The 26745-nt window shown below is 44.6% G+C and overlaps 2 protein-coding genes across 6 annotated transcripts in view; both read right to left on the reverse strand.

Moving 5' to 3' along the window:
* Positions 1 to 3711: 3711 nt before the first annotated feature.
* tpgs1 (tubulin polyglutamylase complex subunit 1) lies at positions 3712 to 6559 on the reverse strand. 2 transcript variants are annotated; one of them, XM_073068472.1, is made up of 2 exons: positions 6389 to 6559; positions 3712 to 5609 (listed from the first exon to the last, which is right to left on the reverse strand). In XM_073068472.1, the coding sequence occupies exons 1-2, from the start codon at positions 6464 to 6466 to the stop codon at positions 5031 to 5033; spliced, it is 657 nt and encodes a 218-aa protein (XP_072924573.1). In that variant the 5' UTR covers positions 6467 to 6559; the 3' UTR covers positions 3712 to 5030. The 2 variants fall into 2 exon arrangements, with proteins under 2 accessions (XP_072924573.1, XP_072924572.1); XM_073068471.1 differs by having other exon boundaries at positions 6318 to 6559.
* Positions 6560 to 20808: 14249 nt separating this feature from the next.
* shc2 (SHC (Src homology 2 domain containing) transforming protein 2) overlaps positions 20809 to 26745 on the reverse strand; it is a 41049-nt gene continuing 35112 nt past the window's right edge. For 2 of the 4 annotated variants that reach the window (XM_073068475.1, XM_073068473.1), the window contains 2 exons: positions 26449 to 26585; positions 20810 to 22575 (listed from right to left, as the gene is read on the reverse strand). In XM_073068475.1, the coding sequence (XP_072924576.1) occupies positions 22572 to 22575; positions 26449 to 26585 (141 nt within the window). In that variant the 3' untranslated portion in view covers positions 20810 to 22571. Of the gene's footprint in view, positions 22576 to 26448; positions 26586 to 26745 lie in introns of all 4 variants that reach the window. The other 2 variants (XM_073068474.1, XM_073068476.1) reach the window with 2 other exon arrangements.

A 26745-nucleotide genomic window follows, 5' to 3' on the forward strand; every position in this document is an offset into this window, starting at 1 on the left:
TCAATTATGGATAACTCTGAACATCCTCTACATAGCACCATCCAGAGACAGAGAAGCAGTTTCAGCGACAGGTTACTATCGATGCAATGCTCCTCAGACAGGATGAAGAGGTCAATACTCCCCAATGCCATTAGGCTTTACAATTCTACCGCCAGGACTTAAGAACTTTTTAAAAGCTATTATTAATGCTTTTTGAGATAGTGATTTAGATGCATATCATATTCTTTACTGAGTTAAGTATTGTATGTAATTAGTTTTGCTACAAGAAGTGTATGGGACATTGGAAAAAAGTTGAATTTCCCCATGGGGATGAATAAAGTATCTATCTATCTATATGGTTAGATTGTTGCCCAAAACACCAGCAGCATAATGGGCAGTAAAAAATAAAATTGCCAAGAAAATTTTCAACATCCTCTAGTGCCTTTATGTGATTTTCTCTGGTCTCACTAGAAGTTCTTCAAATTATCTGTTATTTATGACCTGTTTGATTTGTGGACCAACAAAAATGCCTTTGTTAATCTAAGCATCTGTTGTTCTAACTTGAATTATGAATTGAAATAACAATAATAGGTGATTTTTTAAAAGTGGTGCATGATAGGAAAATTTCATGATGATTTTCATGATCAGCAGCCCAAAATCCATAAGATACACCCAAAAGTATTCAGGAAGCAAAATCTCTGTTCTCCAGTGTTATCAAGTGGACAAACAAAATAATTCAAGATATTCTTAAAGCCTTCTTCAAAAAATGCTACTGATTCATGATCTATGACTGCTTAAAATGGATATGACATACTAAGCATGTTATTGAGAACTTGGCACTCATCATTGAGAGGCCACAGAAGAAAACTGCAGAAGGAGTAAACCATTTAAGCAAACTTCCTGTTTCAATTGTGACAGAATTTTGTGCATCCTAATAAGGTTAGCCTCATTAGCCATTCAAGAACATAAGGATATGGACTGGAAGCAAATTATCTTCAAACCTTAAAAGATTGATGTAGGGTTTTATGGAGTGGAATCTCAAATACATTTTGCTGTTTTTTTTAATATGAACATTCAAATACCATGGACTGAATTTCAGGATAGAATTTAACTGATGAGTGATCCACACAACTTTATATTTGTAGTAATAGGTATCCTGCGTGAGTTGCAGGCTGAAACCAAATCCTTTTAGAGCATTTATATATATATGAATAGAACAAATGCCTGGGAGTAAGATAAAGTTGGAATTGAAATGTGAATTTGCTTGTTCCCCAATTTCTTATGTCAGTCCTGCTGTTTATAATCCACCTCAAGAAGTGCAAAGTATCCCATTACATGTAGGGAATTGTGGAGACATTGTCCTCGTGTTGCTGTCACCAGCTCTAATGAGAATCTGGACATTCTGTTTACCACATTTCTGAACTGACACACGGTTTACAATATCACAGTTTCTGCTGCCCTCCCCCGCAATGATTTGGCCTTGAACGACATCACACCAACATTATGACTAAAGCAAGCCATCTACATTCAAGCTCAAGTTAGTTCAATTCATTTTGTTCAGTTTTTCCAATGAGGTCCAATGGACCAGGGCACCTCAGACGCATGGGTGGTGAAAACAGAAAATGGCTTTGTGGGAACTGCTAACACTGCTGTTCCCATACTGGAGGATACTTGTTTTCAATATATTCTTGGCTGGGTTTGAATGGGCTGCAGACAGGATCCTTGCTTCATTCAGCCTAGGGGCAGATGAAGAAAACGGTTTCTACCAGTATGATATGGATTCCTCCTCCTTTGAATTACCCTCAGATGATGACGACATGTATTCTATCATGGCCACAACCCTGGTCCAGGCCCGCAACCAAACACGCAGGGATTTGGCAGGAGAGATTTCGATGAAATTCGATGACCTCGACCAAACATTTCAAAGTTTCCAGGTGGGAATGGCTGACGTTTCTAGAGTACATCCCAGGGACATCTCCTTCAACCAATCATTCCAGAACTTCCCACCTGGAATGGCTGATGTTTCTAGAGTGCATCCCAGGGACATCTTCAACCAATCATTCCAGAACTTCCAAACTGGAATGGCTGATGTTTCTAGAGTGCATGCCAGGGACAACCCTCAAAACCAGTCATTCCACAACTTCCCAGGGGGAACTGATGTTTCTAGAGTGCCTGCCAGAGACAACCTTCAGAACCAATCATTCCACAACTTCCCTGCGGCTGATGTTTCTAGAGTACATGCCAGGGACATCCTACACAACCAAACACTGCAAATCTTCCCAGTGGGAATGGCTGACGTTTCCAGAGTGCATGCCAGGGACATCGCTCATAACCAATCATTCCAAAACTTCCCAGTGGGAATAGCTGACGTTTCTAGAGTGCGTGCCAGGGATATTCCGAAGTCACCAACCTCGCTTCGGCGTAGAATCAGGCCGGATTCCAGGAAACTTCAATTAAGAGGGTACCGTTCACGGGGGAGCGCCATTCGTCTGAGACCTGGAAGGCGGGGAAAGGAGTCTCTAAAACGATGGTTTGAAGTCTTGATGGAGAAGCAGAAGTAAGCTCTACTCCAAATATCCTTGGGTCAGTGTTGATTACAAGGTCTAGAATTCCATCATTGTTTTGAAAACAAAAATTGAGATACTTCATAGAGAATGCAAGTCAATGGAGCCCTGTATATCTAAGTTGAATATATAAAAGCAATTTTGGATTCAAACAATTGACCTCAGTTCTGAGCTCCCATTGCAGGCAACTTCAGATGCTGCCAATCTGGCAGCAGCAACTAATTCACTCAGTCATCTGACAAGAGGACTCCTCTTGCAAACTATTTGCCTTCACCCATCCTGGGAACTTTCCTGAATAAAATCTCTGCTTTACATTGTTTCACTGCAGATTGAGAAAAGATTTCTAGTTCTCTTACTCGATAGGAGAGAGTACAAAGCAGGTTTATCAGAATGAGCCCTGGACTCCAAAGGGTTAAGTGTGAAGAGAGGTTCCACAAAGGAGGATTTTCCTCCATGGATTTAGAAGGCTAACTGGTGATATGATCAAGGTTTTCAAGATATTAAGAGGAACTGACAGATTCTATTTCTTCTGCTTGGGGAATCCAAAACAAGGTATTTTCCCAAATTGATAGGCCTTTCATAATTAAACTTTGAAAACATTTCTACTCACTGAGGAATGCAGAATTTTATAACACTCATTCACAAATAATTCATTGTTAAATGACAGGTTGTTGATAACATGGAAAGGGAGTTAGACCTCTGATCTTGTTGAGTGGTAGAATACTCTAGGGGGCGAATAGCCTCCTGTTACAAAATTCCCTCTTTGATACTGATTGTTTTTAGTGGCACGCTGACAGCTCTAAGTGCCAGTGGCCTGTGATGGCAACCCTCATAGGAGTTCTGGCCTTTTTCCTCCACTCCACAACCCTCACAGGGGTTCCAGTGACCCATGAGGGAAGTCCAAGAGCATTGGTGTACTTCACCCAGAATAAATAATGACAGCCAGACAGGTGGCCTGACACACCTCCAAGGACTGTTGCACTTGGCTGAGGAAAGAAAGTGGTGCTATGATGCCATCACCTCACATCAAGGTCTGACATCCTGTCCGTGTTCGCTGTCCAACCGAGGGCAATTGAGAATTCCAGATCAATCGGAGGTGGTACCTTTGGGGGCCAGGTTTATATTACAGTCAAAAATAAGGGGTCCAAAACAGAGAGTAAACCCAAAATGTGAATAGCATTTGTTTAATTTAATCTCGCAATACGCAAGAGTCCTTTATGCAACACTGGTATAAAACAAGTTACAACCAATCAACAATCCTTGATCTAAATCTCCAGCCAGACAATCAAGGTGCGTCCTGCAGTTTAGTAACTTGCTTTCATGTGGTCATGTTCACAAGGTTATATCACTGTGATGCACCTGTACAGGTAGAATCATGCTCTGTGCCTCGGAATGGAAGAAAACCATATGAGACAGTGTTTCCTCACATTGAGGAGGCTTCCTGCTCCCAGCTCCTATCCAGTCCAACTAGATCAGGGGCAGTTTTGAAATTGGTCCCTATCAATGGCATTGGGTTGAGGAATTTATCTGTATTGTTGTTCCTTTTCACGACTTATGGTGCATCGGGAGGCATTTTTTCCATATCTGTAGCATTTAACTTGCTTTTTAACAAGGCCGAGTTGCGAGCTGGACGCTCAACCCAGCACGGATGGAAAGCGTGCAAGGAGCCGGCCGGTTTCAAACCCGGGGCCACTCGCCTCGGAAACCGGTGTTGATACCACCACACCACCAGCCAGCATATTTGTGTGTATAGAACTCACTTAAAATACACTCACTCAAGGATGTTATGCTGAGGCTTTATAAGGCATTGGTCAGACCGCACTTGGAATATGGCAGTTTTGGGCCCCTTATCTGAGAAAAGATGTGATGGAATTGGAAGGCGTCCAGAGGAAGTTCACGAGAATAACTCTGGGAATGAAAGGGTTAAGGTGTGAGGAGCATTTGAGGGCTCTGGTCCTGTACTTATTCAGAGTTTAGAAGAATGTGGGGGATTTCAGTGAAACCTATTGAATATTGAAAGGCCTAGACACAATGGATATGGAGAGCATGTTTCCTATAGTGGGGGAGTCTAGGACCAAAATGTAAAGATATCCCTTTAGATCAGAGATGAAGAGGAATTTCTTTAGTCAGAGGCTGACCATGCTGTGGAACTCATTGCCATGGACAGGTGTGGAGGCCAAGTCTTTGGGTATACGAAGCACATCTTTACAAGTCAGGCATTACAACCAGAAGATTAATTTGGCAGGTGTGCTTGAAGAACTAGGTTGGGGATAAGGCACCAGCCTAGGAGAGAAATAATCAGGCACAGTGTGGACAAGAGAGAGGATGGCAGAGGGTGTGTGAGCGTGGAGTTTGCCTCAAGGTGGACGATACACTGTGTCGAGCCAGGCAACGATATGCCAGCATCATGCAGCACTGGCTGAGGGGGAGCATGCAGGGATCTGGTGCCATCACGTCTGAATGAGATTGCTGCCTGCTTCTATTCAGTCAACACATGGGCTTCACTCTCTGGATAAAGAGAGGTGCAGTGAGCTGAGTGAACTCCTCCTGTGTCATCGGTGGGGTGGTTTCATTTCTCTGTAGCCTCATTGCCTGCTCCATGGTCATCCCAAGCTGGTCAGGGCTGAGTTTTGAGGCAGCGCCCAGGCACCCATTGCCACTGGCTGACCCACTAACACTCAGAGCATCCTGCAGAGCCTCGAGCAGGGCCTGGCACACTGTCCGACTGGCCTCTCCAGACTCTGCCACCACCTCAAACAGCCTCCCGGAAATTTTCACAAAGTCCAGGAAGACAAAGCAAGTGAGCACTCCGTGTCTGAAGACGCTGAAAGGAACTGCCTCATGGTCCCAGCATCGCAATTTCTGGATCAGGGAGCAGGAGGGAGTGCCTGCACTTCCACAAATCTGCCTCAAGAGCTCAGTGTAAACTCTGCCCTTGAGACCAGGCTTTTTCCTCTTGTTCGTGGGGTAGCTTAGGATCTGGAAAGCCAGGGCTGTATTCCTGCTGAAGGCCGGTCTGCTGTAGTGACAGAGCAGTAGCTGTTTAAAGGCACTGGAAATCTGCTCCTGTTGGGAGACCAAAACAAACTCGGTTAGTCTCCTACCCAACTCTCCCTTTTTCATTCATCTACCTTCCCTTCCAAGATGTCAACAGGCACCTGCTTTCCCTGAAGAGGAGGAAGGGAACCTGAATGTGAACACAAAGTGCAGCCTGAATTTGTGAGGGGGCACCATGGTGGCAAGCACCCTCACATTTAAACAACACCTAGATTAGCTGGTGTGCTATGTAGGGGAGAAGGGTTAGATTGATCTTAGAATAGGTTAAAAGGACCTCTACTTGCTGTAATGTGCTGAAAGTGCCTAAATTGCCAAGGAATAGAAACTCTAGAGCAAATGTGGTTATATGAGTATAATCATGGAAATAATGTTCTGGAATCTTAAAAAGGGGTATTGAAAAGGAGAGGGTATCAGCAGAGTGCATCGATAGCTGAAGGCCCTCATACGAAGTGAGGAGCGGTTGGGGTAGGAGGGAAGGCAGGTAGAGGGGGAGGGGAAATGGGAGGAGGGGAGGGGAGAGGGGGAGGAGGGAGGGGGAGAGGGGGAGGAGGGAGGGGGAGAGGGGAGAGGAGAGGGGGAGGGGGGAGGAGAGGAGAGGGGGAGGAGAAGGGGAGGGAGGAGGTGCGGAGATTGAGGGGTAGTTCTTGGGTCGAGGATCGAGCACGGCCCCTCTGCAGCGTGAGGGTTAGCCTGATCACGATCCCGCCATCTGGTTACCTCCTGCTGCCTCGGAACCGGTTTCTCTGCTGTTCCTTCGGAAGCCACCGCTAGGTTTTGGAAGTATTCACCCAGGAAGGAGACGGGGTCTTCGGGCCGATTTTCCAGAACCTTGAGCAGCGCCTCACGAAGTGTGAATGAAAGCCCATCTGGGAGAGGCAGCTCGGCACCGTGTACCCAACCGGAAACCGCTGCCGCCGCCATCTTTCTGCGGGGCGAAGGTTCGTGTCACTTCAAAACCTGTTCCCCACAAAACAGAAGCCGGACGTTTGTCCCGGGATTCCTCTCACTTTGGAAAATGTAATGACGATTTAAGACAGTGACGATATTTTATTCAGAACAGCTTCTACAAAGCTATTTAGCTTATTTTATTTTATGGTCCAAAGTTAATTATTTATAAAATATAAAGGAATTTGACACTTGAAAAGTGGCAATAGAGTACTGCTATATTGGAGGTCCCACATGTCCTGTGGAAGGGTCTCGGCCCGAAAGGTCGGCTGTATACTCTTTTCCATAGGTGTTGGCTGGCCTGCTGAATTTCTCCAGCACTTTGTGTGCGTTCTTGTGAGTATCAGATAAGGCTAGCTTTTCTTTGTCACGTCACGATAAAATATTCCAGGGCAAACAGAAACTTCCCTTCCCCCTCTCCAAATTAAGTCAGAGCCCCTACATCACTTTTACGGATTATGTGATAATTATCATAAGTCCATAAAGCACAGAAGCAAAGTAGACCATTTGGTCCATCAAGTCTGCTCCACCATTCCGACATGGCTGATTAATTATCCCTCTCAGCACCATTCCACTGCATTCTCCCTATAACCTTTAATGCCCTGACTAATCAAGAACCTATCAACCACCTCTTTAAATATATCCCATGACCACTGCCCTTTGTGGCAATGAATTCCACAGATTCACCACCCTCTGACTAAAGAAATAACTCCTTGACTCTTATAAATGAACATCCCTCTATTCTGAGGCTGGGCCCTCTGGGCCTAAATCCTCCCACTATATCCTCTCAATATCCACTCTATCTAGGTCTTTCAATATTGGATGAGGTTTCAAAGAGATCCCTCCTCATTCTTCTAAACTCCAGCGAGTACAGGCCCAGAGCCGTCAAATGCTCCTCATGCATTAACTCTTTCATTCCCAGAATCATTCTCATGAACCTCCTCTGGACCCTCTCCAATGCCAGTACATCTTTTGTTTGTTAAGGAGCCCAAAACTGCTCACATTACTTAAAGTGCAGTCTGATCAAGGTCTTAAAAGCTTCAGCATCACATCCATATTCTAATCCTCTCAAAAAGAATGCTAACATTGCATTTGCCTTCTGCACCACCAACTCAACCTGCAAGTTAACCTTTAGAGAATCCTACATGAGGACTCCCTAATCCCTTTGCACTTCTGATTTTTGACTTTTCTCCCTCTTTAGAAAATATTTGACACCTTTATTCCTTCTATCAAAGTGCATGACCATACACACCCCTACACTAAATTCCATAAGACCATAAGACATAGGAGCAGAATTAGACCATTTTGGCCCATTGAGTCTTCATCCACCACTCAATCATCGCTGATCCTTTTACCCCTTCCTCAACCCCATTCCCTGGCCATCTCCCCATAACCTTTGATGCCATGTCCAATCAAGAACCTATCAAACACACCCACTAACCTGGCCTCCACATCTGCCTGTGGTAATAAATTCCACAAATTCACCACCCTTTGACTAAAGAAATTTCTCCTCATTTCTGTTTTAAATGGACACCCCTCTATCCTGAGGTTGTGCCCTCTTGTCCTAGACTGCCCCACCATGGGAAACATCCTTCCCACATCTACTCTGTATAGGCTTTTCAACATTCAAAAGGCTTCAATGAGATCCCCCTCATCCTAAATTCCAGTGAGTACAGACCCAGAGATATCAACCTTTCCTCGTATGATAACCCTTTTGTTCCCGGAATCATTCTTATGAACATCCTCTGAACCCACTCCAATGCCAGCACATCTTTTCTTAGATGAGGAGCCCAAAACTGTTCATAATACATATTCAAGGTGAGGCCTCACCAGTGCCTTATAAACCCTCAGCATCACATCCTTGCTCTTGTATTCTAGACTTTTTGAAATCATTGCTAACATTGTATTTGTCTTGCAACAACACACCACCTGCCACTTGTTTGCCCATTCTCCCATCTATGTGCTTCTGCAGACTCCCTGCTTCCTCAACAAAGTTCAAAGTAAACTTACAATCAAAGTACATATATATCACCATGAACAACAATGGGATTCATTTGCTTGTGGGCGTTCACGGTATGGACAAGAAACATGATAGAATCAATGACTGCACCCAGCAGGATGGACAAACAACCAATATGCAAAAGAGAACAAACTGTGCCAATAAAAAATTTTTTTAAAGGGAAATAATAATAATATTACAATACAACCAATGGATGAATATGAAAAATGTGAGTATCCGTGATACCAACAGGCAAGGAGAATAAATCAGGGAAAACATTGGACAGAATTCACTTCAAGGTTTAAGAAAATCTGCCCAACAGAGCTCAAAGATAAAAATATAACACAAGCGATAAACACTTTCACTATGCCCATCTTAATGTATTCTTCTGGAATAATATCTTGGGCCAAAACTGATCTGTAAGGGGAGTTCAATAAAATGTGTTACGGGTTTCATTAAATGTAAACACCTCACTTTGATTTATTGCGAAAACCTACGTTGGTGACCCCGATGCTCTAGGATGATTCCAGAGTTACTGAACATGTCGGCCAATGCAGTTGCTCTGAAACTGCCGGAGTTTTGGGAGCAGAATGCCGTCGCTTGGTTGGTACAAGCTGAAGCTCAGTTCGTACTGCGGAAAATCACCGCGGATGATACCAAATTCTACAACATGGTAGCGTTGCTCATTTTGTCGTGGTTTCTTGAAATAACCAGGAGACGCAGAAGGTTCTTCGAGAAGTTTAAGCCTTTATTTGCAAACAAAAGCTGAGACAATTAATGAGCGTATCTCTAATTGTCCACCGAGCCTAGTACATGGTATTCTTTATATTACTTTCTTATTTCAGTTACATTAGCATATATTTGTTCGAGTGCCTTGACTGGTTTTCATACCATCACACCATCGCACGATCCTGTCTAGTCTACTTCTTGGAACACGTGTCCCCCTTCCCGGCTTTGACTGGTTTTCATACCATCACACCACTCCACGACCCCGTCTACCACCGTTATCTCTACATGCTTACTTTCACTGTTAGCTACATTCTTAAGGCACTGATGCGTTCAATAGTACAGAGACAATACAGAGATTACATTCTGGCCAATAAATTGGATACATAGCAAATAGCAAACACAATGCTGGCCACATAGTTCTGGCCACACAGCAAATGTTGCAACTTTATTCTCCAATATAATCCCCCCTTTGAGACCCATAGGGTCTCACACAGAGAAAGAAGACTAAGAGTCCGCACACAAAAGCCCCAATAAAGTCCAGCACTTATTCCCAAATCTCGGGTTAAACTATAATGTTCTGTGCCAAGACCTCAAAGTATACCTGTTACCCTGGGCCGCTGAGTCAAAAACCTGTCCCTTTGTATCTGAGACAGGGAAAAAAAACTCATTAGCCCTTACAATCTACTCCCACACTGTCGTTTTGCTCTTGTTCATCCTGCAGGCGTTGTAGGCTGTAACAATACTTCTTCGGTGCTTCTTTCTCCACTAAGCTTGGTTCAGTAATCGCCACGAGCATCGGAAATTGTTTGGTTGCAGCACACACTACAAGAGGCTTAAGACAAGGAAGAAAACAGCACAGAACAGGCGCACAGCTCAGCAATACAATACCGACAGTCATTGCCATCTCAGTCAGCCATACTCCCCATCCTCCGAGTCTACTTTCTAACCAGTCAAGTAACTGATGTCCAAAACCTGCATTCTGTTTAACTTCCTTTCTGAGACTTTTCAACTTACACATTGCCTTAGTAAACAATCCTTCTGGACTAGTGGTATTTGGTATAAAAGTACAGTACTGCTTTCCAAACATCTCCAAACACAAACTCATCCTTTTTCTGCCAACAGCCAGTCCAATGCTTGTCTATTCTGCCACGCCATTTTGCTAGTTGCATCTAACTGTTGTCCCAAGGCCTCCAATGCATCATCAGTGTAGTTGATGAATCTTTGCTGATTGTAATATATATAATTTATCCATTCAACATTCTTAATAGTTCCCATCAAGGGTAGAAATGCTTCGAAGCCTGCAGCAATCTCATTCCTCGCCTTAAATTCGTTAGGTATACCTCTCGGCTGACCTATACTATCTATCCAAATCGTCGAGTTGGGTTCATATTTTCTCCTTTTCCGCAATGGCATGTGTGGTTGGGGAGTTATTTCGACCTCTTTCATTGTCCCTACCATATCTACACTTACCATTATTTTAATGCAATTGTTGTCTTTCGATATCCACACCTCCGGCGTGATTTTCCTCCACACTGTTACTGTTTCAGCACTCTTAACTAAGGATCCTAAGTCTTTAGACTGATATCCCTTGTTTACCAACAACGTTACGTGGGGCGCAGCCTCCGGTATCCTGTACCATTTTTCTAAAAAGGTGTTCCACTTAACTTGTAAAGCTGCCCCTTGCTTTCCAATTATCACAGCCTCCCCTTCCAGGTGCTGTTGGGTACATGCCTCCAGGTGCCATCTCTCCTCTAACTCCCTGTTCTGAGTCTCGTCAAAAATCACTGTACAATGTAGCTCAGATTTGGGCATTACAGCCCTGGGTAATATAGCCTGCACACCCTTTTCCGTTTTTCCCAGGTTTCCTGAATCTGATCTGCTATGTCTCCTATCCAAAAAACATTAGCCTTCTTGTCTTCTCGCACTATCAATTGAGCCCCTGCTCTTTCCACACTCAGCCCATTTCTGGTGCATTCTAATTTTAATTCCAGTTTCAATAAGGCATCTCTGCCTAACAAATTAATCGGAGTTCCTTTAGATACTAGCACTGGCAAAACAATTCCTTTATTTCCCATTCTTAACTGCACTGGAGCCATGCACTGTGTCAACTGTGTTTTCCCCGAGAGCCCTACCGTCTTAATAAACTTTTCTGACATGGGAAGGTGAAGAGCATACTGTGGCTGTACACAAGTGTACGTGGCTCCAGTATCTATCATCATTGGTGTCAGTTGCCCTTCTAACATAACCTGAACAATGGGTTCCTCATCTGCCTCCTTTGTTATCATTGGGTAATGTCCCTTCCCACTCGAGTTCTCGGGATACCCCTAATACCTCGCATAGGGGTTCACAGGTCCGCTTGGGCCTGTGGGGGCTGGTCTTTGGCTAAACTTTAGTTCCCTTCTTATCGGTTCCTGCTGGTGTGTGACAGGCCATAGTTCAAACGGACAATCTCTTTTCGTGTGACCTGGCTGATTACATCCCCAGCACAATCTCTCTACCTCTCTTTCCCCCTGTTTCCTCACTGGTCCCCTCTGCCCATAGCTCCTCTGTCCCCCTCCTTGGGACTTCCAGTCCTGTCTGGGCTGTTTGAATTTAGTCTGTTCCTGATAGGGCATTTGTGGGAATGCTTCTCCAAAGACGTTGATTATTGGCATGAGGTTTTCCAGCCCTTGTCTTACAGTATGATCGGTTCTTCCATATAGTTCTTCATCCAGTTCGATGGCTGTACTCGGACCGGTGGTTGCTGGCAGCATCTTTTTGCTTTTCTCTTTTTCCTTCTTTTTGAGTTCTTCAAGCTGCATTTGTATTAACTTTCTTTGCTGCTCAGCCAACCTTCGTTTGTCTTTTCGGTATTTTTCAACCGCATGGACTACATGGTCGCTAAATTCTTGTGGGGTCATTGACGTCAGCCCAACCACTTCCTCCAGTTTGTATTTAACTTGCGGAGACATTGCATCCAAAATGCTATGTCGGAACAGTTTTCTATTTTCCACCTCTTGCTCAGTCTCCAGTCTCCAGCTTTTCAACTGGTTTTCCACATAGGCTGCTGGGTTTTCAGTGTCTCCCAGTGGTTCCCCCTTTAAGGCTTTGGGGTCCACTTTGGGTGGATAAAGCCTCCTGAGGGCCTGCCATACCCTCTGCCTCACTCTGTCGAACCCGTCTCCGTCAGTTCTCGGGTCGTTCGGGTTTACTATGCCAGCCATTTCCATTAGTTCGTTAAATTTGGAGGTTCCCATCAACCTTATCAATAGTGCCTTTAAATCTCCCATAGCCAATAATCGTCCCGCCGTTTCTTCTTCAAAGGCTCTAATCCATTTCCCTGCTCCTTCATGTAGACTGGGCAGAGTGTTTTTCAGCCCTTCTAGGTCCTGGGCTCCCCAAGGGATATACTGCACTTGTCCTGATCCTTTAACTAACAATGGCATCATTCTTCCTCCTTCTTCCCACCTGTCCTGGCTCTCCTCCTCACCTGACTCCCCATCTGTCTCAGGGTATGTCTTTACTGCCTCCCACACAAATTTCTCCGGGGTCCTCTTCTCCCCTCGGTCTCCCTGTGGAGTCCTTTCCTTTCCGTCCTGATTCAATACTTGGTCGGCCCCTGGAGTACTTTTCACATCTCCTCTGGCAATTCCGTCTCAGTAACTTCTCCCTGCATGTTTACTGTTCCCGTCAGTATGTGGCACTGCTTAGGGTTCCTTCCTCATTATAGGGAGGCGGCCTTTCTGTTTCTTTCACATCCGGGTATGGAGCTGAAGCCAGCTTCTCACTGTACCTTCCTCTCTCTCTAACAGGCTGTTTCTCCTTCTCCTTAGTGTCTTCCTCGCTTGTAATCAATATTCTACCTGTCCTCCTCAGCCTCTCTCTTCCGTTCTGAAGAGTTTTAGCACTTCTATTTCTCGTTCTCTTTTTTGCTCTCTTTTCTTAGATTTATCTTTTGTTTTGTCATTTTTAATTAGCACCTCAATTTCTTCGCACAAGCTTACATCAAACGTTCCTTCTCTTGGCCATTTTGTGACCAGGTTCTTGGTTCTTTTTTCCCATTTTTTCTGAAGTTTTTGTGATCTCACTTTTATTTACCGGGAATTTTTTGCTCAGAATCTCTACTGCCGTTCCTTTATCTGTCATGTTGTTCTCTCTTTTTAAGGTATTTCAGAGATTCACAGTTCGTTTACTGGATAATACTATTTACTCTAATTCTATGCCTAGTCTATCGTCTATCTGCCAGCGCTTTAAACTATATATTGGACTGTCCTTATTTCCTATTCTGTTCTGCCCGTGCAGACCTCTAACCTAGAGCGGTATCCACAGAACTTTCTCTTTGCACCTCGTCTATTCAGACCCTTATCTCTTAAGGCGGTATCCACGAGGATTTTCTCTATTTTTCCTTTCCCTGCCCGTTCAGACCTTCGTTTCATACGAAGCGGTATCCACAGGGACTTACCAACACCACGTGGAATTTTTCTTCACTTAACTTCTTATTAGTTTATTTGTACTTACCCCCACTGCAGTGTTCTTGATCAATCCTCTGAGCCTCCTGTTAACCCCCAATTCTGCCAGATTCTTTGGACCGGAGAGACCCTTAGGCAGTGGTTCCACACTTCTGAGTCTCCGAGACCTCCCAAAAACCAACAGAATTCTTAGTCCAAATTGTCGCAAAAAGCGCTTACCTTTTGTTTGGGTGCACCCTTAATTCTGTTAGCCCTGTGGGGGTCCCTGGAGGACTGGGAAGCGTCCCCAATCTGCCGTTTCCTTTCCGCGGGTCTCTTTCCGGTCCTGTCGCGGTCGCCAATTTTGTCATGGTTTCTTGAAATAACCAGGAGACGCAGAAGGTTCTTTGAGAAGTTTAAGCCTTTATTTGCAAACAAAAGCTGAGACAATTAATGAGCGTGTCACTAATTGTCCGCCGAGCCTAGTACATGGTATTCTTTATATTACTTTCTTATTTCAGTTACATTAGCATATACTTGTTCGAGTGCCTTGACTGGTTTTCATACCATCACACCATCGCACGATCCTGTCTAGTCTACTTCTTGGAACACGTGTCCCCCTTCCCGGCTTTGACTGGTTTTCATACCATCACACCACTCCACGACCCCGTCTATCACCGTTATCTCTACATGCTTACTTTCACTGTTAGCTACATTCTTAAGGCACTGATGCGTTCAATAGTACAGAGACAATACAGAGATTACATTCTGGCCAATAAATTGGATACATAGCAAATAGCAAACACAAGGCTGGCCACATAGTTCTGGCCACACAGCAAATGTTGCAACTTTATTCTCCAATACTCAGCAATTCGACGGCTGCGAGGGTGGTAAGCCTGCTTGAACACCTGCCTGAACACGATAAAAAACAATCACTGAAAACTCACCTCTTACAGACTTTTGAACTATCAGAGTCTGAGCACACCAAACAGTTGCTTTCCCTGGTCTCGGTGATGCCAGGCCTTCAGAGCTACTGGACCACATGCTGTCTCTCCTGGGAAATCACCATCCTTGTTTTATTTTAAAAGAATTCTTCATGCAACAAATTCCTGATCAAGTTCACATAGCCCTCACTAATGCATCCATGGATTATAGGGAGCTTGCTAAAATGTCTGATTGCCTACACTCAGCCGGGCAGCAGTTCACCATTCCTGCTTCTTTCTCTACCTCAATAAGCCCGGTCAACAAGGCCCCCAACACAAGGACGCCTGCGGCTGTGAAGCAGACAACGCCGGGTCTGTGTTTTTACCACGCTCACCTTGGTGCAAACACCAGGGAGTGCTGGCTGCCTTGCATCTCCGACGGTGCCAGTGCCGAGAATGTTGAACATCATGGGTACCAGCTGTCTACGGTTTATTACAGACATCCCTTCAAGGCAAAGTTCCACATGTGACCCGGGTGCTCTAGTGAGTGTGCTGCCAGCATCGCCTATTGATGAGAAGGCAAAGAGCAATGAAACCTCACCGGAGACCGCCAATGGCAGCAGGATCCAGACTCACAGGATACGTCAGGGGACACTCTGCTTCAGTGGGCGACAGTACACATGGGACTTTGCCCTGGCTAAAGTGGCTAGACCTCTGCTCAGAGCAGACTTTCTGTGTGCCCAATGACTGTTAGTCGAATTATGAACTGCCAGCTTGTGGAGGTCCAGGACTTTGTGTCGTTGCCTTACTCCCCAGTAAGTTCCCCACAATGACTCTGTCAAGTGCACGCACCACCACATGTGAGTTCCCAGACCTCCCCAAGCCCACGTTCTCCAATACATTCACAAAGCATGGGGTCGAGCACCACATTCCCACAACTGGCCCACTGGCACAACTGGAGTCAGAAAAGCTGGCAACCGCGAAGGCTGAGTTTGCAACATGGAAAGAGTCGGAAATGTACACTGGCTGAATGGCCCCTAGGGTTCACCCCTTCATGTGGTCCCTAAGTCCGATGCTGGTTGCCGCCCATTGGTGATTACCGACCCCTTAACAAGGCCAACATCCCCGATCGTTACCAGGTCCCACACATTCAAAACTTCTCAGCATGTTTAGCCAGAAAATTTATATTTTTCCAAAGTGGATCTTGTTAGGGGCTACCATCAGGTGCCTGTGTGCTCAGAGGACATTTCCAAAACAGCAGTGATAAGCAACCACACACAAAATGCTGGAAGAACTCAGCAGGCCAGGCAGCATCTATGGAAAAGAGCGCAGTCCTGCTGAAGGGTCTCGGCCTGAAACGTCGACTGTACTCTTTTTCTAAGATGCTGCCTGCCCTGCTGAGTACCCCAGTGTTTTGTTTGTGTTGCTTAGATTTTCAGCATCTGCAGATTTATTCTTGTTTGTGATTGGATAGCTGTGATAACCCCGTTTGGCTTTTTCGAGTTTCTGCGCATGCTGTTAGGACTGAAAAATACAGCAGAAACTTCCCATGTGCTTAAGCCACCAGCGGTTGATTATTACACCTGCCAAATGCCAATTTGGGTTGTCAACCATCACATCTCCACAGAAGGTGCAAAACCCCTCCCATCAAAAGTAGCCACCTGGTCAGCCTCTCAATAGCGTTCCACCCTCCTCAGGAAATTAAATGTCTTTTAACCTGTTCCTACCGTCCATCACAGTGTACAGCACTCGAGTTCCTGTTGACCTACATTCCACCTCGTTGGTTTTCATCTGCCATGATGCACACCAACACCCCCTAAGGCCCCCATATGATGGCCTGTTCCATGGTTTGGAACAGGGAGAAAACACTTTTATCATAGATAAGAGGGGTCAACCTGAACGTATCTCAGGTTTCGGAATATCCCACTGCCATGTCCCTGGTGTCGCAACATGACAATGAGCATGCCAACACACCTCTGGACGAGCCAGAGGTACCTGCTGTTCCTCCACCCCCGGAAAGCAGGAGCCAAGCTGGGTGGGTCATCCGAGCTCCAGACAGACTCACACTCCCGGTTTTAGTGAATTCTGGGGCGGGTGGTGTAGGGTAAAGTAATGGAGAGAAATGCACATAATTCTCAACCACTGACAATGAGCTGGGTTTCACTTTAAAAGGCTGGTTTGGTGTGATGACGTTGTTAGGTAAAGAGATTTAGTGTGTTTGTGGTGTAGGTTTTGGAGTTCAATAAAATGTGTTACGGGTTTCATTAAACATAAAATGTCTCACTTCATGTTATTTATGATATCCTACAATATTAACACTACAGAAGAAAGAGTTAACCAATGGAAGAGCATGACCTTCCACAGAAGACATCCTGATGATCTAAGCAGACTAGATGTCCACAAGGAAGCGTTGAACATCCTGCTCAGAGTTGGAGATCTCTTCCCAGAAATAGAAGGGTTGCTTGCAGCAATACAGGACCAGGTGGTTAACCCCCCCAAAAAATCAAAAATACATAATAAAAGATCAACAAATTCAAGATGATAAATGCAGAAAATGTCAAAAGGAACTAGAAACAATCCAACGCATTACAAGATCCTGAAGCAGTTTAACTCAATCTGATTACGTACTCAGCCACAATTAAGTGGCAAACATCATTCACCAAAATCTTGCTTTAAAATACAAACTCATAAAAGAAGTTATGCCTTACTTTAAATACAAGCCTGATCCAGTTTTAGAATCAGAATACCACAAATTATATTATGACCAATCTGATATTACTGATAGGACAATCCATAATAGCCATCTGGATTTAGTAATACAGTATAAAAAAAGCAAGAACAACCTATTTAATAGATATAGACATTCCAAACACACATAACTTACAGAAATCAGTAAGTGAAAAACACCAGAGATATGCTGAATTAGAAGAGGAAATTGAAAGACTTTGGAACATGAACAGGGTATACATTGTCCCGATAGTAATATCTGCAACTGTTACCATCCCAAAGTCACCACACAATAGCATTAAACAATTAGGCCTACACAGCAATATCTATGTAAAACTCCAAAAGCCATAATACTAAACAGCACTAGAATAGTCCAGAAGCTCCTAGCAATTGAGAAATGAGAGTGCTTGGCTGTGCGCATACCTCAGGTTTTACCAGCTTGAGCTGAGAAAAAAAAAGCAATAAATAAATAAGCAATAAATATTGAGATGAAGAGTTCTTGAAAGTGATCTCAGAGTTCACTATGAACAGTTCAGTGATAGGAGAGTGAAGTTGAGTGAAGTTACCCTCTCCGGTTCAAGAGACTGATGGTGTAATAAATTTTCCTGAAACCTGGTGGTGTGTGTCTTACCCACAAACCTGGCCACAAGGCCATCAACTCCATCATCCAAATCATCGTCATATAACATGAAAAGGAGCAGTCCTGACACAGAACCCTCTGGAACACCACCGGTCACCGGCAGCCAACCAGAAAAGGCCCCCTTTATTCCCACACTTTGCTTCCTGCCAGTCAGCTAATCCTCTATCCATGCTAGTATCTGCCCTGTAGTACCATGGGCTCTTACCTTGTTAACAGTTTCATGTGCAGCACATGTCAAAGACCCTCAGAAAACTCAAGTAACCAACATCCATTGACTCCCCTTTGTCTATCCTGCTTGCTATTTCTTCAATTATTTCCAACAGATTTGTCAGACAAGATGTTCCTTTAAGGATACCATGTTGACTTTGGCCTATTTTATCATGTGCCTCCAAGTACCCTGAATCCTCATTCTTATAATAGGCTGCAAAATCTTCCCAACCAAGACAGATGAACTGGCCTATTCTTTTCTTTTGCCTCTCTCCATCTTTAAAGAGTGGAGTGGCATTTGCAATTTTCCCATCCTCCAAAACCATTCCAGAATCTAGTGCTTCTTGCAACATCACTCCTAATGCCTCCACAAACTTTTCAGCTACCTCTTTCAGAACTGTGGGTGTAGTCCATCTGAAACAGGTAAACCTTAAGATTTACTTTAAGGCCTATCAGCTTCCCAAATACCTATTCCTTAGTAATAGCAACTACATTTACTTCTGCCCTCTGACACTCTCAAATTTCTGGAAAATTGCTGGTGTCTTCCACAGTGAAAACTGACACAAAATACATATTTAGTTCATCTACCATTTCTTTGTCCCTCATTATTACCTCTCCAGCATCATTTTCCAGCAGTCCAATATCCACTCTCGCCTCTCCTTTACTCTTTATATATCTGGGAAAAAAAACTTTTGGTATCTTCTTTTATATTATTGGCTAGTTTACCTTCATATTTCATCTTTTCTCTCCTTATGGCTTTTTTAGTTAACAGTTCCTCTTCACATCTACCACCCCATCAGCCTCCACATATAACATATTATCCTATGCAACTTACACCATCTCTAAAGGGATCCTATCATCAAACATATCTTTACCTCTCCTCCCTCTCTCTACTTTCTGCAGGGATCGTTCCCTCTGTGATTCCCTTGTCTATTCATCCCTCCCCACTAATCTCCCGACCAGCAATTATCCCTGCAAGCGGCCAAAGTGTTACAGTGCCCATTCGCCTCCTCCCTCACCTTCATCCATGGCCCCAAACAGTCCTTACAGTTGAGGCAAAACTTCACCTTTGAATCTTCTGAGGTTGTCTATTACGTCTGGAGCTCTCAATGTAGCCTCCTCTACACTGGTGAGACCCGTTGAAAATTGGGAGGCAGCTTCATCGAGCACCACCACTCCATCCACCAAAAGCAGAACTTTCCGGTGGTCAAACATTTTAATTCCCATTCCCAATACAACATGTCGGTCTATGGTCCCCTCTTGTGCCACAATAAGCTCACCCTCAGGATGGGAGAGCAACACTTTATATTCCATCTGGGTGGCCTCCAACCTGATGGCATGAACAGATTATCAGTTTCTTCTTCTGGTAAACAAATTCCACCCCCCTCTCCTCCTTCCTCTAATTCCCACTCTGACATTTTACTTACAAACAAGCTGGATGAACTCAGCAGGTCGGGCAGCATCCATTGACTGCTCATTTCAGCGGATGCTGCCCAACCTGCTGAGTTCATCCAGCTTGTTTGTACGTGTTGATTTGACCACATCATCTGCAGTATACTTTGTGTTTACTGACATTTTACTTCTTCTCACCTGCTTATTACTGCCCCATGGGCTCCCTCCTCCTTCCTTTTCTCCTATGGACCACTCTCCTCTCCCATCAGATTCCTTCCTCTCCAGCCTGTGACCTTTCCCACCCACCTGGCTTCACCTCCCACCTTCCAGCTAACCTCCTTCCCTTCCCCCCATCTTTTTATTCTGGCATAACCAGGTACTTCATAAATTTCAGTTAGTACAGCTATGGGCATATTGAGTGGTGGGACTGGTTTGAGAGGGGAATGGCCCGCTCTGTACCTATTTTGTGTGCTTCTACCTTCTTCTGGTGAAAAAAAACATTCATCCTCTTCCTAACCTTTCTCCCATTTAATTATACAACTTCCCTGTTGCCCGCGTTAAGAAAAGTAGATCTTGACTCTGCCTTAGTCCCTCATGACTTTATAAAACTCAGTTAAATTTCCCCTCTGCTTCAAACAAGCCAGCTTCCCCTTATCTGCAACTTGAGAGGAAAATCTTCTCTGCACTCCCTCCAGGCATCACATTTTATTGTAATACAGAACTTTACGCAGTATGCCAACAGTGGTTTAACCAGAGCCTACCTCCCTGCTAATATACTCTGTGTCTAATAAAAGAAAGCATCTTGCTTATTGGCCTGTTTGGCCACTTTTAAAATGCTGTAACCACTTGTTCTTCCATATCATTTGTTATCCCCCCCCACCATTTATTATATATTCCTTTGCCTTGATGCACTTTACCAAATGCATTACATCACACTTCTCTGGATCGAGTTCCAGTTGCTGCTCTACTGCCCATCAATATTCCTCTGCAGTCTGAAGCTTTCTGCCTGAAAACCACAAGATCAATTTTTGTATCATCTGAAAATTCCCTCATTGTGCCATCTGCACTTAAGTCTAACTCATTAATGTGTATTACAAAAGTCAAGGGACCGAGTGATAAGTGCTGTGGAACCTCACAGAAGCTGCCTTGCACTGGTAAATAGCCAACAACTCCCTGCCACTAAACTGATTTTGGATTTAATTTGCCCCATCCGTCAGTACCATGGGCTTGTACTGACTTTACCCAGGCTGCCATATGGAGCTGTGAGAGGTACCTGACCAAGGTTGACATTGACCACATCAAATGTTCTACCTGCCCTGATCCTCTTTGTCACCTCCTCAAAATGATCAGTCAATGCAATCGTCCCTGGATAAACCTGAGGAGTACTGTTGTATGGTAAGTGTCCATTGCCAGGTGGGGTTAGCGGGGGTGTCCAGAAATGTTATTGTCCATTTCTCTTCCCATCCTTGTACCTCCAGCCTCGGTGGAACTTAATCTGGAGCTCTGGGTTGGACTGGCTGGATTGACGCTGGAGATGGTCACAGTGTGTGACGTTGGGGATGGTCATGGAGCTCCCTGCAGGGATGGAGGGGATTTTAGGGTTGTGTAGGAGAGCTGGTCCCTTCCAGCTTCATTAGCAAGCCTTCTCAGGCTCAGTGGAAACCTCAACCAGCAGAATACTGCAGCCAAAGCATAGTTATTTCTCCAGAGAAAAGTGAGTGTGCGTGTGTGTGTGCACTTTAAATGATCCTAACACAGAGCACCTTCCAAACTTCACTTTTATTTCAAAGATCAAGAAAAGAATCTGAATCACACAACTTGATTTACATCCATAAGAATAAATATCACCAGCGTTAGACAGACTCCCTCCATCCAATCCACCCTCAAATTCACACCAAACAATGCACTCCAGTCCACTCAGACAAAATTATGTGCTTCATCCAGCAGCAAGGTCCCCAGTACTCCCACTACAAGTCCCATTGCCTACCTTTGTGACTCCCACTCAATGTCCTCAGATGTTTATAGCTTCACAGGCTCAGAACCAGGGAGAGAGAAAATGGGAAAGTCTTCGAAACCATTTCAAATTCACAGGAGGTGCCAAGCTGCTGACCACAGAGTTGCAGACCCAAGCCCTCTCGATGATCTTCTCATGGGATTCAGTGCCATCAGACATCACCAGCTTGAAGTTGGACTGAATTCCCACTTCTCCTACCTTTCTTCCAACGGGATCAGGCTCCCTCACTTTCCAAACCACACATATATCTCCAAGAACACAGGTATAACCTACAGATGCTATCCGACTCCTTCACATCATCACTGTGAGCACCTTGAGGAGAGCCTCACCCAATGCATTTCCACATCAAGCTAAAATTCCCCCTCTACCTGCTTCCGGTCCTCACCTTCCACGTACACCTCTGCTCCTCAGCAGATCCCTGCTTCCTTCTCCCTCCACCTAGCTGACCTGTTTCCCCATTCGTTGCTCTATTCCTCAGCTGTGTTTGGGGGGGGGGGGGTTAGATTAATGTAATAATTTGATACATGGATATTTACACAAAGCACAGAGACACACAGATTGTACAATCCTGGGCAGAGTAAAACTTTTATCCCATGAATGCCAACGTATACTGAGAGACGGGCAATTGCACAGTTCGGACACAAGCCCCTCATCCTCTATGACTTCTTCATTCGCCATTTGATCGCGAGTGGTTCTGTACTATATGACAATCAGTTTAAAGTTCTGTCGACTCCTGTTGCCTGACCTCGGATTAACGATTCTCCATCTGCAGGAAGCAACGTGCCCTGTGAAGCGGCTGGGGCGTAAGGGCGGTAAGGAAGCAGGCCGTGTGGAGCAGGGGTCCCTGCCCGCAACCGTATTCAACAAGCGACCATGCTCTTCAGTCATCCACAGCAGACCCAAGTTCCTGAGCAAAACTTCCCAGTCCTGCCGAATTCAGGGTGACAATTCACAGATCGTATTGAGCTTCACCTGTGAACAAGAGCAACATGCTTAGTAGCAATGGGAATAGCGGTAATGTTTAAAGTGGAAGTCATAGAGCACAAAGCAGCTCCTTTGGCTCATCGTACCCACGCCAACCTTATTTTGCCCATCTATACTAATGTCTATACTTAGCCCGCATTAGAATCTTATCCTTCTCTGCCTTAACTATTTAGGTAGCTATCTGATTGCTTCTTAAACTTAGTAATTATATCTGATTCCAGCACCTCCACTGACAACACATTCTAGATATCAAGTACTCTATGTAAAAAGACACACCTCATTTCCCCTTTGAAATTCCCATCCTTTCACGTTAAATCTATGCCGACATTTTCTCGATACTCTATCCCTATGCCTCTCTCAGTCATATATACTCTAATCATGTATCAGCTCAAACACCATCCGTAAATTCGTTGATGACACAACAGTGGTTAGCAGAATCTCAGATGGTGGAGAGGAGGCGTACAGTAGTGAGACAGATTGGCTGGTTGAGTGGTGTCGCAGAGACAACTTTGCACTCAGCATCTGCAGGACCAAGGAATGGATTGTGGACTTCAGGAAGGGGAGGTCAGGAGAACCCACACCAGTCCTCACTGAGAGGTCAACAGTGGACATGGTGAGCAGCTTCAAGGTAATGGGCGTCAACATCTCAGACAATCTATCCTGGCACAATATATCGATGCCGTCACTAAGGAGGAACATTATTAGGAGTTTGAACAGATCTGGTACGTCACCAAAGACCCTAGCAAATTTCTACAGATGTAGCAAGGGGTGCATTCTGACTGGTTATATCAGCGTCTAATATGGAAGCTCCAATGCACAGAATAGAGAAAAGGCTGCAGAGGGTTATACACTCAACCAGCGCCATCATAAAACCATAAGACATAGGAGCAGAATTAGGCCATTCAGCCCATCGAGTCTGCTCTGCCAGTCTATCATAGCTAATCCCAGATCCCACTCCCATACACCTGCCTTCTTGCCATATCCTTTAATGCCCTGACTGATCAGAAAATGGTCAACTTCCATCTTAAATAACCCCACGGACTTGGCATCCACCGCAGTCTGTGGCAGAGTATTCCACAGATTCACTACCCCTGGCTAAAAATATTCCTCCTTGCCTCGGTTCTAAAAGGTCGCCCCCTCAAATTTGAGGCTGTGCCTTCTAGTTCTGGATACCCCCACCATGGGAAACATCATCTCCACATCCACCTTATCTAGTCCTTTCAACATTTGGTAGGTTTCAATGAGATCCCCCTGCATTCTTCTAAATTCCAGTGAGTACAGGCCCAAAGCTGCTAAATGCTTCTCAGATGCTAACACCCATGCTCACTGGCTTAGGGACATCATGTCCAGTCCATAACTTGAGAAGATCCTTTATTCAACTCTCAATTCGGACATAAAGTTCCAAAAGGTGTGGGGACCCTTTCTTGAGTATTTTCAGAATTCCCAGCCAAACTAAAGGTTCATCCCTTCTTCCTTTCCTCTGCACATGACTTCCTGACTTTCAGCATCCTCCGGTAAAATTCTACGAACTCAGACGTGTAAACATACAAAGTTTGTGTGTTAGGAAAATAAACCTTCTCTACACCAATGCAGCTCTGTGGGGATAAAGGTTCTGTTTAACCCTTTTTGCTAATGCAATGATGGCTTGGAGATGGGAATTGGGAGGGGTAGGTCCGGGCAGGGAGGCCACCAAAGCATGATTGGTGCATCTCTTTCATAGATGTGAATTGCACATTTGTTACGTACTGCACAAACCTCCTCTGTACTATGCTTCTTGATTTTAAAAAACCAATAAAAATATTGCTGAGAAAAGATGTTAACTCCTTCATTCCCAGAATCATCCTCATGAACCTCCTCTGGATTCTCTCCAATGACAACGCTTCCTTTTTGAGATATGGGGCCACATATACACTCTCTTCCTCACCACTGAGGACATCTTCAAAGCAGTACCTCAAGAAGGCAGAATCCATCTTAAAGCACTCTCACTATCCAGGACATGCTCTCTTCTCATTATTACCATCAGGAGGAGGTACAGGAGTCTGAAGACACACATCAGATGTTTTAGAAAAAGCTTCTTTCCCCCCTTTACAAAAATTAATAGATTTGGCTCAGTACGTCACAAGTAAAGCCCAACCAACCATTGAGCACATCTACAGGGAACGCTGTTGAAGGAAAGCAGCATCCGTCATCAGAGATCCCCACCACCCAGGCCATGCTCTCTTCTCACAGGTAGAAGGTACAAGGACTTGTGCACCAGGTTCAAGAACATTTACTCCCTCTCATCCATCAGGCTCTTGAACAAAAAGGGATAACTACACTCACTTGCCCCATCATTGAGTCTTTCCCCACAACTAATGACCTCCCTTCAAGGACTCTTTATCTCATGTTCTCATTATTTATTGCTATTTATTTATATTTGCATTTATACCATTTGTTGTCTTCTGCACTCTGGTTGATCTTTCATTAATCCTGTTATAGTTGCTATTCTATACATTGGCTGATTATGCCCACAGGAAAATGAATGTTAGGGTTGTATATGGTGACATATATGTACTCTGATAGTAAAATTTACTTTGAACTTTGAACCACCAGATTTTTGAATGGTTCACAAACACTGCCTTATTATTTTGCTCTCTTTATCCAGTATTTATTTTAGTTTTTCTATTTCTCATTGCAGCTTATGGTAATTTGTTCCGCTGCCACAAAACCATAAATTTCACAACATACGTCAGTGATAATGAATCTGATTCTGATTCACATCACCCCCCCCCCCCCTCAGTCTCCTTCAGCCCAGGGAAAACGAGCCCACCCTAACAAGTCCTAGAGTCCTCCACTCAGGATACTATCTTTATGAATCTCCTCAGCACTTTCTCTCCTATGACCCCATAATCCCTGTGTTTACACTTTCAAGGGACTATACACTTGGATCTCAAGGTTTTTCATTTCATCAGTTTTATTATTTATTGAGATACTGCTCAGAATAGGCCCTTCTGGCCCTTTGAGCCTGCTGCCTGGCAACTCCTGATACAACCCTAAACTAATCATGGGGCAATTTACGATGACCAATTAACCTAGCAACTGGTACATCTTTGGACTGTGGAGGGAACCCACAGGGTCACAGAGAGAACGTACAGACGCCTACAGGAGGCAGTGGGAGTTGCACCCGGGTTGCTGGAACAGTAAAGCCTTGTGCTAACCACTGCACTACTGTGCCACCCTGTGCCCTATCATTTGCTGTACATGTCCCCCCCCCCCCCCAATCTGACTGTCAGGAATTCATCAACTCCCACTCATCAGAATCAAATTCCATCTGCCAAAGCTCTGCACAGCTGGTGTCGTCAACCTTTCTAACGCCGAATAATCCTTCTCTCTCCCAACTCCCACCTCGAGGCAATGTACTGCGATAGGTGTCTCTGTTGTCCCGGCTTCTCCCAGTGACAGGGCAGCATGGTAGCAGAGCAGTTAGCTCAACGCTTTTCAGCACCAGCATTCACCAATCAGTTCAATTCCTGCCATTGTCTGTAAGAAGTTTGTACGTTTTGGCGACGACTATGTGGATTCCCTCCAGGTGTTCCTGTTTCCTGCCTCATTCCAAAAGACACACAGTTAGGGTTCGGGGTTTATGGGCACGCTACATTGGCACCAGCAGTGTAGCGAAACTTGTTGGCTGCCACCAACATAATCTTCAGATTGTGTTGGTTTTGACACAAATGTCGCATTTCACTGTATGTTTCGACATGCATGTGACAAATAAAGCCAATCTTTATCTTTACGTATAAATCCATCACTTGAATCTTTGGAGATTTCCCACTCTCATTATGATTGTTTATCAATGACGCATTCTGAGGCACCGACACTCACATCGGCATCGAGTGTGTCCTCTTGATGACCTGTTTCAGACAGACTTCACTCTCAGCCGCAAGGATAGGAACTTCACTCTCAACGTGGTAGTTGATCAGGTGACTGATGCTTTCGAACAGCAGATCCTTTGTCCGCACCTGGAGGGAGAAGAGGGAGCATAAAACTGGGTGAGCTTAGGGACTGACAGGGCAGGGCACAGAGAGAGGGAATGTGATTCAGAGGGTGGGGACAGGGTAATGAACGGAATATTGTTTTTTATAGTTGAACATGAAAGGGATTGTCAGCAATTGGGCTGAT

This window comes from Hemitrygon akajei, chromosome 16 (assembly GCF_048418815.1).
Source record: "Hemitrygon akajei chromosome 16, sHemAka1.3, whole genome shotgun sequence".
Taxonomy (NCBI): domain Eukaryota; kingdom Metazoa; phylum Chordata; class Chondrichthyes; order Myliobatiformes; family Dasyatidae; genus Hemitrygon; species Hemitrygon akajei.